The sequence below is a fragment of the Pimephales promelas genome, chromosome 3, assembly GCF_988280905.1.
Source record: "Pimephales promelas chromosome 3, fPimPro1.hap1.1, whole genome shotgun sequence".
Taxonomy (NCBI): Eukaryota; Metazoa; Chordata; class Actinopteri; order Cypriniformes; family Leuciscidae; genus Pimephales; species Pimephales promelas.
Window position 1 is genome coordinate 10,649,735 of NC_142771.1, and position 13,660 is coordinate 10,663,394.

Sequence of the window (13,660 nt, forward strand, 5' to 3'; positions counted from 1 at the left end):
TAATTGCTGTATGCGTTTTTTCTCTCTTAAAGGGATAGTTCACCCAAAAATGAAAAGTCTGCCATAAGTCACTCACCCCTCATATTGTTGCAAACCTGCATGACTCTCTTTCTGTGGAATACAAAATAAGACATTTTGAAGAATGCTCAGTCTGCTCTTCCCCACACAACACAGTGACCAAAAATGAGACATGACGCTCAGCTCACACTTTTAAACCAAGCAGCTTTCTGTTGGTCAACTTGAACACGTTCATGGGTAAATCTTTCACCTTTACACAAAATCCACAGTCACATGGATTGCTATTAAAATTAAAATTTGCAGAACAACTGTAAATGTGACCTCACCTTAAGTAATTTTCACTGTGCCTTTAACTCTTTCCCCACCAGCCTTTTCTGAAAAAGTTTCCAGCCAATACCAGCATTTTTTTAATAATATTCACAAAACATTTATGGCCCCCAGAGTATTTTGTTGTGTGAATATGTGTAAACATTCAAGATCAAAAGAAAGAACTGAACCTCTGCTTTAAATTATGTATTTTAATGTAGCTTAATTTGTTCATTTTTAGCAACACTTGAATGTGGGCAATAATAATTATAATAATCAAAAGAACAATAATATGAACAAGATGTTGTGTTCACCAACAGTGATCTGAGGAGGGTCAGTGATCTGACTCAAAAGTGCCTTAAAATGGCATGCGAGCGTCGGTACTGGACCTTGGAGGGGTCAAGAAGGTCGCCTAGTCCAATGACTCCTGTTTTCTTTTAAATCACGTGGATAGCCGTGTGTGTGTGTGTGTGTGTTAACCTGGGGAAATGATGGCATCAGGATGCACTGTGGGACGATGACAAGCAGGTGGAGGAAGTGTGACACACCAAACCCTTGGGTCCAGCCAGTCTTGTGGATGTAAATTTGACACATGCCACCTACCTAAGCACTTCCTAATGGAAGTAGCCTCTTTCAGGGGGATAATGTGTCCTGTCACACTTCACACATTGTTCAGGAGAGGTTTGAGGAACACGATGAGGAGTTCAAGGTGCTGTCCTGGTTTCCAAATTCTCCAGATCTCAATCCACAACATGACATCATGACTTTTGCGTAAACATATACGCCACTTTCGAGTCAGGTGGTGTGTTATCTCTACGCATTTTGAGCTATCCACGTGTATCCGCGTGTATGCGTATATGTCTACGCCAGTGATGCGCGGGTCAATGTATAAACAAACCGCAACCGATCGACGTTTTCAACTACCCGCCTGCAACTCGGACCGCAAAAAAAAGTAAAAAAAAATATTGTACCCGACCCGCTTCCTGACCGCATTTTTTAAAAGTAGTAAATGCTCATCGGAGCGTTATTGGGCCATAGACGTGTAACAACACAGCATCGTAAGAAGACGCAGGCCTACACATAACAATTAAGGCAAAGCCAGCACTTTGTTCATCATCTTTCATTTTTCAGCAAATGTCTCCCACACTTTTACTCTTTCTATTTGTGTATTTGCGGAGCTTCCACTCCCCAGTCTTCACCTTTTCTCTTGCCGCCTCCATCTCTGCAGACTGTAGTGATCATGGCTGGTTCGTGAACGAATCGTTCTTTTGAACCGGTTCTTTTTAGTGAACCGGTCGAACCTACACTAAATCGAACTGAATCGTTCAAAACAGTTCGCGTCTTGCGTCAGTGCTGCTCCACAAGTTAGTTACTTACTTTTAGACATGCCTGACAGTCGCCTCCGAATCGAACTAAATCAATATCCTGAATTCTATTTTACTCCAGTAACTCCAACAGTTCACTGAACCCAGACATGTTGGTGCCACTGTTGAGAGAAGTGATGAGCACGAGCAGCTGATACTGCGCATAGATACTGCGTACTACCGAACGCACAGGGACAGCGGTTCTCGAATCACTAGTATAGAACCGAGAACTGTTTAGACTGAGCTTGTGTGTTATCTTCGTGCCAGTTATTCAGCCAATAATGTGTAGGGCTGTATATTTCATCAAAAATTGTGTCTAGTACTATATTAATACAAATGTTTAATTGGCATCTTTTTCAAACGACCTGACCGACCGCCACCCGAATATCATTAAAAACATTTTTGGATGACCCGTAACTGCGGGTAACCGCGGGTGACCGCAGGCACCCGCTCATTTCGGATCAACCCGCGCATCACTGGTCTACGCCATTAATGTCCGCGTCATTCCGCGTGTCTGTACACGCAGTCAAATCTCCAGTCATAAATGCCATTAACCTCAGTGACGGTTAAGTTTAGGGATGGGGTTGAGGTAAGTCATATCTTTTTTTTACCTAGAATGGTAAGGGAACAGTCATAAATTCCATTAACCTCAGTGACGGTTAGGTTTAGGGACGGGGTTGAGGTAAGTCATATATTTATATAACGTTAAGTCAACGGCGTTCATAAACACGCTGAAAGGCGATTATGCGTCTTGATAGCACGCCAAAAATGGAAATACGAATTGGCTACTTCATGAGATCAGTCTGCAATCCAAACATGCACCGTGGGATGTGCTGGACACAGAAGTTAGATCCACGGCGGTTCCACCTAATGAAAGCTCTGCTTGATGCCAGAGACCACAGGACATCTTCAGGGATCTTGCACAGTTGACAGGTCGGCACTGTTTTGGCTTCACGCAGAGGACCAACAGCATGCTAGACAGATGGTCATCATGTTTTGGCTCATCTGTATACAGTGGAACATGTTTGTGTTTGCTGGCTCGGACTCAGACAGCTCTTAACGTGATTGCTGTCCAGATGATGTATGCGTCATGTTTTCAGGTGGCTGCCGTGATGATTTGTCATCTCCGCTATGGTGTGTTGACTGTTCGTCAAAGCTAGAAAATAAAGCATTCATTTGCCATTATTAAGCATTGTAAGTATGTAACATCGTTTTTTATCTGCACATTTAAGTGACAGGGTTAAAGGGTTAGTTCACCCAAAAATGAAAATTAAGTCATTAATTACTCACCCCCATGCTGTACCAACCCCGTAAGACCTTCGTTCGTCTTCGGAACACAAATGAAGACATTTTTGATTAAATTTCAAAGCTGTATAACTACCACATAGGCTCCTAAGGGACTGCCTCTTGACGGCTCTGAAAGTCAATGAAGAAAATGTTTAAATATTCCATGTGACTACAGTGGCTCAACTATAAGTTTATCAAGCGACGAGAATACTTTTTTATGCGAAAAAAACAAACAAAAATAACGACTTTATTCGACTATTCCTTGTTGGCCTGAAACGAGACTTCAATACGATTTCCACGACGCATGCGCGAGAATTGCGATCTCCTTTAACTACTTCAGTTCAGTTCTCGCGCATGCGTCGTGGAAATCGTATGGAAGTCTCGTTTCAGGCCTACAAGGAAGAAAAGGAATAGTCGAATAAAGTCGTTATTTTTGTTTGTTTTTTCGCACAAAAAGTATTCTCGTCGCTTGATAAACGTATAGTTGAGCCACTGTAGTCACATGGAATATTTAAACATTTTCTTCATTGACTTTCTGGGCCGTCAAGAGCCAGTCCCTTAGGCAGCCAATGTGGTAGTTATACAGCTCTCAAATTTAATCAAAAATATCTTCATTTGTGTTCCGAAGACGAACGAAGGTCTTACGGGGTTGGTACAGCATGGGGGTGAGTAATTAATGACTTAATTTTCATTTTTGGGTGAACTAACCCTTTAAAGCAAAATTACTTTGCGGCAATATCAAGGCTGCTTTGCTGTGGTGATGTTTTATGTCAAGGTTGTCACAGATTGTCCTTGAGAGTCCTCAGCGTGCTGCCGTTTAACTGCGAGGTGACCCGGCTTTGTTTACCTGTGCGGACGGGGACTCGTCTATCCGTCTTGAGTGACACACATATTGCTGCCGCTTGGCGAACAGCAAATACGCATGCTGTGTCTCCTGCTTTTATTGGCAACGAGATTTAAATAAACATAATTGATCTGCCCGTTCTCCGGCAGAAAAAAAGCACATTAATATGGCTCGACCGCCGAGCGATACACCCACCAGCCCCTAGAGCCATGAGCTGTCACACGTCAAGCTGCCAGGACTTCTTCCCAAATTGGAGGCTGCACGCAGGGTCAGGGTGACCGTGGCAACCCTCCTGTCAATCACAGCCCAGGAAGAGACAACAGCGCATCCAGAAAAGTGCTCTGAGCGCTTTTTAGCCTCGGCACAAGGTGCCGGAGACATAGCATGTCAAGAGCATTCGAAAAAAACGTCATTCGTGTTTTGTTATGGGGGATGTTAAGACATAATGAGAAACAAAAAGCTACTCTTTACAGCTATTTGCATGTTAGGTATGCGATTGAGTCACTTTCCATTATGTTCCCCTCTGCCGCATTTGCACTATACTCATAAATATATAGATATGCATTAATATACATCTCAAAGTCATTTCTATTCATGTTTCAGAGTCGTGCCTAATGCACTTGTTCTGATGCGTGCTGTGGTTTTGCAGATCTGGCCTTTTCTTCCAATTATTTCCAGTCTTCTCTTGACTGTGTTGCTAATAAAAATGGTTAAAACAATAAAAGAATAGGATAATAAAAACATCACTTCCGTGGAATACAAAACAAGATACAGTTTCAACTGAAACAACATTGGACTCCACTGACCCTTGATAAAAAGGACTGTACACTTTAGCGTATATAACCCTTTTCCATCCAGTGTTATAGCATATTTGATCATTTTCACAAAAGTGTCATGGCCCCAGAATACTTTTTTTGTGATCTGAACATGCAATGTGTCAAAAGAAAGAACAGAGCCTCTGCTTTAAAACCCCCCAAACAAACAGAATAATAACAAAAAATATTCTAGCTTCATGCATTCTTTATCAACACATGAATGTGGGTAAGTTTCATAAGACAGCAACATTTTGAGCAAAAGGCTGAGAAAATCATGTTTTTGTCAAAGATCCAGATGGGATTCAAAACGATGATCATCGCCAATCATAGATGGAGTATAAATGGAGTCTATCAGCACCCCTGACACCGTGTCCTAACTACATGCGACGCGATAAAAGTGTGTCTGTCCACACTAGACGCGACGCGACTGTGAACCATTCAGAACTGCGTGAAAGCGCACTGCTGGCCCGCACTCGCATTGGAAATGGGTAAGGACATAATCAAATCAAGAAATAACATTATTAAAAATCTAAACATTAACAAAACATACTCATTGACTAATTTTGTTATGAATTACAGTTGTATGTTTGCATAGAATTCATTTTGAACGCTATATTATATGATTTCAAATTCTGAGGTAAATTATCTGTTATCTTGAGGCACGGTGACCTATTTTTAACTAAAAATAAGTAATGTGTACTCATAACCAGTGTAATTTCTTCATTCTGTCAGCCGCGACGTCGCAGAAATAGGAACCTTTTCTAAATTAGAAACTTCGCGTGTCGCCGTCGCGTCTGGTTAGGACAAAAACTCTGATTAACATGGTAAAGATACCTTTTATCGCGTGTCGCGTCGCGTGTAGTTAGGACACGGTGTAATGCCTAGTTCACACTACAGGATTTTAAGCCCGATTTGCAAATCGTTGAGCCCGCCGACAGGTTATCGCGTGCAAACCGCGGGGGATTAGCGGGCGATGAACGCTTGCCAATCTGTTAGTATGAAAGAGCCAACAACGCATCAAAGACGCTCACAAACGCGTCACCGAGCCCAGATACTAGATATCCAGTGCTGTCACATGACTCAACTTCAGTGATGTCATGAGCTACAGCCAATCAGAGCAAGGCATGGGTTGAGGTCACTGAGTAAATCAAAAAGTTTGCAGCACTAGTTTCTGTCTGACGTCCATATCACTAGAACGGCCACAACGGTCATTTTGACCGTTTTGAATTTTAGATCTATAATAACTTTGTTGAAAAAAATAATAAAATCCTGCTGGTACCTGACTTTTCCTAAAATTGTCTGTATTTTCATTTAAAATGCTTTTCATATAAATTAAGTTACGTAAACGTAAGGCAAAACAAAAAAAAAATGAACATATTTACCTATTTCGGCCATAGACGGTCATATTGACCGCACTGAATTTTGCGGTATTTTTTTTGTTAAATATCCCGCGGTTGATCGTGTTCTCTCTCAACTGTCAACAGAATGGTCCGTCCGGTCACCTCTGTAGCGGTGTTTGCTATATAATAATTTCTACATTAGTTGTTGATCAGAAATAAGCAAATAAAACCGGACTACAGTTATCTATAATTCGGATGCAGGGGAACAATCGGAGGTGGAAAGTGACAGCGACGTTTCCTGGGTGCAAGTTAACATTTCCTCCTCATCAGAGACTGATTCAGAGTCAGAGTCCACATCAAGCAAAAAGAGACGGCTGCTATCATCAGACACGGCGGATCCAGATGTTCCATTCATGTCGGATGATCGTGGTGAGCTCTGCTGCCCTGTCCTGCGCTGTTTGTTTTGCTGCATGGGCTGTTCACTAGTTCTGCGAGTCCTATTATTATAGCCTTGACCGCGTCGCAAATCGTCACTATCTAACATTTTCGTCATAGTTTTTGTCATTCAAACCTAGTTTTTATTTAGTTATCGTCTCGTTTTCGTCTTTGAAAAAATGTGGTTGACAAAAATAATTACGAAAATTATTCATCAACACTGTTTTGAATCTAACGGTCAAAATGACCGTTTGTGGCCGTTCTAGAAGTTTTGGAATTCTGGCACTTCTAGTGATATTCGTGTGTTGTTCGCTGGGTATTGGCGCACGTGATGTTTCGCGTCATTTCCGATTCGTTTTGTCGCGTGATTTTTCGGGACAAAACGTGGTTTGTAGATGAGATAAAATCGTTGGGTGTTCTCAACTCATGTAGTGCGTTCCCTACTGTTGCGGATCAATCACGTTGTGTCGTATAGACAAACTTGAACACTCCTGATTTCACAGAGAGCAAGTGATGTAGTGTGAACCCGCACAGTTCAGCCCGACGTTTGAGAATCGTGTAGTGGGAACTAGGCTTTAAGCTTCACAGTCCTGTAACTCGTCCTGGGTCGACATTTTAGTCAGTAACGTTAGGTAGTTCTGATTTATATGCTGTTTAATGTTGGTGATTGTGTTATTTTACCTATGCATCTGCTTACAAATGCCATCGCTCATTTCTGCTTCTTTTTCGGCTGTGTTTTGATCAGGAGATATCGTACACTTTTTCAAAAGAATCGTCATATTTTAAGTAGTCGACAACGCTTACGGACTCCCACTGGCTTCGTTCGGGGTGTGGCATGTGACACTTCAGTCACTTCCTGTGTGACTCACTTGACTCAAGCTTTGCCCCCCATTCCCTCTCCGGAGAGTTGGCTTGAATCAGCAGTACGGCTTAGGACTCATCTGGCAAATAAAAATCCATTAGTTCCCTTTTGATCCAAGAAATTGAGTGGATCATAATGGTGGAGGAGGTTTTCTGAGCGAAAAGCTTGCTTTGTCCTCCAATTGAAAATATATGAAGTCACAGAAAGTCTTTTCCATTAGTGTTTTGACAGTGGTGAGGGAAAAAGATATAAGCAGCACTTAGAGTTCATGGCTAGATGAAAATGGGAATTTGGGGACTAAAAAGTTGATATAATAACTTAGGATATTAAGGTCCGATGGCTGGATTTTTTGTTAGAGCAGGAAAGAAAAATCATGAACTAGATCTCTTTTTAAGTTTATGGGATTATAAGAAGATGGATTAAAGGAGTAGTTCACTTTTAAAAAAAAAACGTTTGGTGATAATTTACTCACCCCCATGTCATTCTTTCTTCAGTCGAAAAGAAATTTTTTGATGAAAATATTCCAGCATTTTTCTCCATATAATGGACTTCATTGGGAACCAAACGGTTCAAGGTCCAAATGAGAGTTTCAGTGCAGCTTCAAAGGGCTTTAAACGACACCAGACGATGAATAAGGCTCTTATCAAAAATCAAAATTAAAGAATCTTTTTTCAAGTCATTTGGTTCATATAACGAACAAAATATACGAATTGGCTCGGAAAAAGATTCGTTCATTTTGATGAACGAGTTCGAACGGGAGAGTCACAAATGTGCATCACAGAACAGAGCAAGGCGAGCATTTGTGCTTATAAAAACTGTTGTTTTTTTTTTAAAAATGAGCGATCGTTTCGCTTGATAAGACCCTTATTCATTGTCTGGTGTCATTTAAAGCCCTTTGTAGCTGCACTGAAACTCTCATTTGGACCTTGAACCGTTTGGTTCCCAATGAAGTCCATTATATGGAGAAAAATACTGGAATGTTTTCATCAAAAACCTTCATTTCTTTTCGACTGAAGAAATAATGACATGGACATCTTGGATGACATGGGGGTGAGTAAATTATCAGCAAAAGTTTTTTCTAAAGTGAACTAATCCTTTAATATCCCGAGTAAAAGTCCCAAGTAATCTCACATTATTCTCAATGATGACTCAAACTCTGCTTTGACTTGCCAAGAAACCAAAGTTCACATTTTAAACACAATTTTATTATTGACATTTCTAATGAACTTCTGATCCGATAATGATATCCACGTTCATTTCATACCATTATCAATTAATTTTAATTTCACTCAGAAACAACAGTGTTGACTGAGACAAAGATGATGCTTAAATTAAACTCTATTCAGTTATGGGCAACCTTTAGGCAATGCAGTTTTCCCTCTGTGTTTGTTCGTCCACTAAAAACTGAAGTGTGCTAAGTGGGCTAACATTAGCTTAGCATAGCTAGCTCTGGTTTGTGATCACTCTGCTACTTCCTGGAAAGATCTTACAGTTGTTTCAGGGAAGGAGACGCCTTGAGCTGTTGAGAACGATACCATTGTATGTGATTAACAGTTAAGATCTGTGGATTAGTACATGCCTGTTTTCCTACGCCTGTCTGCGTGAGTCTTGTAATCTGTCTGTCTGAAGGCATAGGTACGTGGAGAGATCCTGCACCTGCAGTTTGTTTTTTGCCAAAAATCTGTTCTGCGCACATACACACACACACACACACACACACACACACACACACACACACACACACACACACTCACATCTCTTTAGTTGCTGATCCAGCCATGCCGGCCACTCGGCAGACGTCCATGTTGTCTGTTCGGCTCAGCTAACTGAAGCTAGCATAGCGCTACCTGAAAAAAACAGACCTTTCCTTTTCTTGCAGGAAAGGCACTCTTTATTAACAAGACAAATAATTGCATTTACATTTATAAAATACAGTATAATAATGATTAAAATGAAAAGATGAGACATTTATACAATAACAACTCAAATTTAATCCTGTTTTAAATGTTTAACTTGTTCTGACCAATTATTTAGTCAAGAAAAAACTGCACTGAGGGAAATATTGTGCTGCACATCCAGCTGTGTTATGAATACAGAATATACCACTATATATAGCCTACTGCATAATGCAGAAATAATAAGCAAAGTATGGTAGTATGTTGTCCTAAGTATAGCCAATTAGCAATATATGTGGTTAATGACATGCGGTAGCATAGTCTGCTATGATTTAATACGGGTTTCAACATGGGACTTACATTGGTGGCCAAAACAGATGTTGACATCTTCACCCTATATTTAAATATATTGCGGATATAATTTTTGGCCAGGCTGCCAAAAACAAAAGAGAGGCGTGGAAATATTCATATATAATGTATTAACTTTACATACATTACGAAATCATACTCTTACGAAAAAGAAGTATATTTCAAGTTCATTTTATGTAGTATACTTAAGTAATGTTCAAGTATATTTTTAAGTATACATTATGTAGTAAGTATACTAATCCCAGACAGCAAACTGACATTGAATCAATGTGGAAACGACGTCTCTCATTACATTGAAACAACGTTGATTTTGCTCATCGAATTAACGTTGAACCAACGTCAGACGCGGCATTCTTCAAAGCTAAATGAAATCGAAAATTGGTTTGCTTTCATAACGTTGAAACAACGCATTGATTTCAAGTTGATTTTCCGTTAGTTTTGAAAGAATGACGCGTCTGACGCAAAACAATGTCAGATCAACGTTGTTTCGATGTCATATTTCCACGTTGATTCAATGTCAGTTTGCTATCTGGGATGTCACTATGTACTAGTAGTAAACTTGTAAGTGTACTATTTTAATACCGCTTGGGACTAAATTGGCCCACGTTTAGTACATAAAAGTATATGTTTAAGTGTACAATATGTGTAACAGTAAGTGCACAACTAGTTCATAATTATGTATCTCATGTGTACTGCAAGTGAATTTATGGGTATACTAGTAGTTTACTTTTTACTGTAATACTTATACAAGTATACTTAATTATACTTTTAAGTATTTTTGGATCAAAAGATTGAGTACAAGAACAGGACAAATGTACTTTGTTTTTCTCTCAGTATAAGTCAAGTACACTTAAGTGTAATTTGAAGTATATTTCTGAGAAGTACATATAGTATACTTCTGAAAAGCACAGGAAAAATAAACTGAAAGTATACTTTCTTATTTTTAGTTTAAAAGAAGTATACTAATGGCACACTTGAATAAACTTCTTTTTCGTAAGGGAAACATGTCCATCTGACCCCCTCTGGACATCACTTTCTGTACATGTTTTCATACCAAAAGTTGGAACAGTTTAAAAGTTGGAACAGTTTTAACCAAAAATGTATTTCAGATGCAAAATTTCTTAGTTGTTAAACAAATATTTCTGCTTTAGTACAAGGGCAAACCGCTCTGATTCTGCCAGAAGCTCGTTGCCAGACAAGCACTAACATCAACCTTGTATGTTGTTTCTACTCTTTTCCTCTAGACAAACCAGAGTCCAGGAAACACCCCCAGACTTCTTCTACTTCTCTGACTTTGAGCGACACAACGCAGAGATCGCTGCATTTCATCTGGACAGGTAAGACTGAAACACGTGAAGGTGTTAATTGCAGTGGGAGAGATTGGGACGAGGTGTTTACGCATTTGTAGTTAAGTTGTTTTATTTGATAGCTGCCTCATTTCAAGACAAGTTATTATTGATATTATAAGTTGTTATACAGTATCTGCATGCAATTACATCTAAAATTGATCGCTTACACCTTAAACCTACCTATACTATAACCTTATACCTGTATCCTCAATAGCACAAGAGTTTTGCAATGAAATGAAATGCATTAAATGTACAACATGTATGTACACAATGTATCAAATTATTCATTGTTCATGTTAGACATAGTAGTTAAAGATATAAAGCGGGTCCACATAAGGAGGAGAGATCTCAGGGTGTAAAGTATTACATATGAAAGTGCTATTAATATCTCCATTCATTCAAATGATTAATTGTTAATGTTTAAGCTGCTCCAATATTCCTTATTTTCTTGTATATTTGACTGTTTCAGAGACAAACAATCTGAATAACAATGAGATCATGTGACCTTAAGCATTGCCAAGAATTTATGCTTAGCTTCCCACTGTGTTTACTTTGTGTTTACTCTGCTTTATCTTCGTCTGACAGAAATGTTTGGAGGCGTTTAGAGACGATGGGTTTGTGATTTTGTTTTAAGGTGTATGACATTAATGATAAGGTTGGAAGAGACAAGATCAGATTGCCAGTGAATTTGACAATGTCATCAGGATTGACTTGATGTAGACAACTTTTTCCTGGTTTTTAATGTGGCTTAATGGTATCTACACAGCAATCAATAATGTCTCTTGCTCCTGAATGTTACATTATAACATAAAATTGTGTCAATAGTTTTAATTATTAGGGGCCAAGTACTGTATCCAGTGGTTATGCTAATAACATGTGGTAATGCTAAAAAAAAATCCTCTGATTCCTTGGCTTACAATTGGATTTCACCCCATGGTGTGATTTTTTTTTCTGCCATTTTGTTTGCGAAAAGTTAGTAAAAGCTTTTTGATAAAAGTTTTTGAATAACAGCGCAAACGAATTCAACGAAGAGCACGTAAAAATGGATGCAAAGCTATATTTCCCCAAAGCTTTCGTATTTTGAGAAGAGTCTTGGTACATGTCAGCAGTACAGTACAGCCCCAGTGACAGCTTTTGTACCTTTTTTCTGAGAGTGTACATTGACATCAACCAACATCAATTTGGTAACAGCGCCAACTATTGATCAAAAGTGTTACATAGTTAAATCATATTATTAGTATTTGCTTGGCCCCTCAATTGCTGCTTGCAGCTATATTTATTATTATTATTCTCATGCACAACCAACATCAAAAGCAACACATGCTGATGAATTCCAGAAGAAGCACCAATATTATGTTATTTTCTTATATAAATACTGAGCACATCTGAATGCACATCTATTTATTTTATCTCCATTTGTCCAATTTTCACCAAAGACCATGTGAGAGCATGCCTGCGAAACATTTATTAAAAGCTTTTTGATTGACCAAACCCTTCCCTTCTTGAATGTTGACGTGATGCCAAGCTGTAATTGCATCGCTCTGGCAAATTGACTCGAAGCTTTGTACGTGTCATTGTCACCTTACACTCTCAGAAAAAAGGTACAAAAGCTGTCACTGGGGCTGTAGCTTTTCAAAAAAAAAAGGTACACTTTAGTACCCAAAGGCTGCATATCGGTACCTTAGTGGTACATATTAGCACCTAAAATGTACATATTAACACCTAAAATGTACATATTAGTACTTAAAATGTACATATTAACACCTAAAATTGACATATTAGCACCTAAAATTTACATATTAGCATCTAAAATGGGCAAATTAGTACCTAAAATGTACATATTAACACCTAAAATGGACATATTAGGACCTTAAATGTACATATTAGTACCTAAATGTACATATTAACACCTAAAATGAACATATTAGTACCTAAAATGTACATATTAACACCTAAAATGGACATATTAGCACCTAAAATGTACATAGTAGTACCTAAAATGTACATATTATCACCTAAATTGGACATATTAGGACCTAAAATGGACATATTAGCTCATGAAATGTACATATTAGCGCCTAAAATATACATATTAACACCTAAAATGTACTTATTAGCACCTAAAATGTACATATTAGCACCTTAAATGTACATATTAATACCTAAAATGTACATATTAACACCTAAAAGTTACATATTAACACCTAAAATGTACATATTAACACCTAAAATGGACATATTAGGACCTAAAATTGACATATTAGCTCATGAAATGTACATATTAGCACCTAAAATGTACTTATTAGCACCTAAAATGTACATATTAACGCTTAACATGTAATATTAGCACCTAAAATGTAATATTAGCACCTAAAATGGACAAAAGTTTACCTTTTGAAAAGGTACAGCCCCAGTGACAGCTTTTGCACCTTTTTTCTGAGAGTGTACATTGACATCAACCAACATCAATTTGGTAACAGCGCCAACTATTGATCAAAAGTGTTACATAGTTAAATCATATTATCAGTATTTGCTTGGCCCCTTAATTGCTGCCTGCAGCTATATTTATTATTATTATTCTCATGCACAACCAACATCAAAAGCAACACATGCTGATAAATTCCAGAAGAAGCACCAATATTATGTTATTTTCTTATATAAATACTGAGCACATCTGAATTCCGCTGCAGCACTGTGTTTTTTAGTAAATAAATAAATAGAAATGTTAAGAAGAAAACACCATTACTTATTTGAAAGAAATACTTTGATGTTATGT

The 13,660-nt window shown here is 38.5% G+C and overlaps 1 protein-coding gene across 1 annotated transcript in view; it reads left to right on the forward strand.

Moving 5' to 3' along the window:
• Positions 1-13,660, forward strand: part of fam20ca (FAM20C golgi associated secretory pathway kinase a) — a 142,973-nt gene that overhangs the window by 110,244 nt on the left and 19,069 nt on the right. The window contains exon 5 of the mRNA XM_039685628.2: positions 10,780-10,872. Coding sequence (XP_039541562.2) covers positions 10,780-10,872 — 93 coding nt within the window. The remainder of the gene's footprint in view (positions 1-10,779; positions 10,873-13,660) is intronic.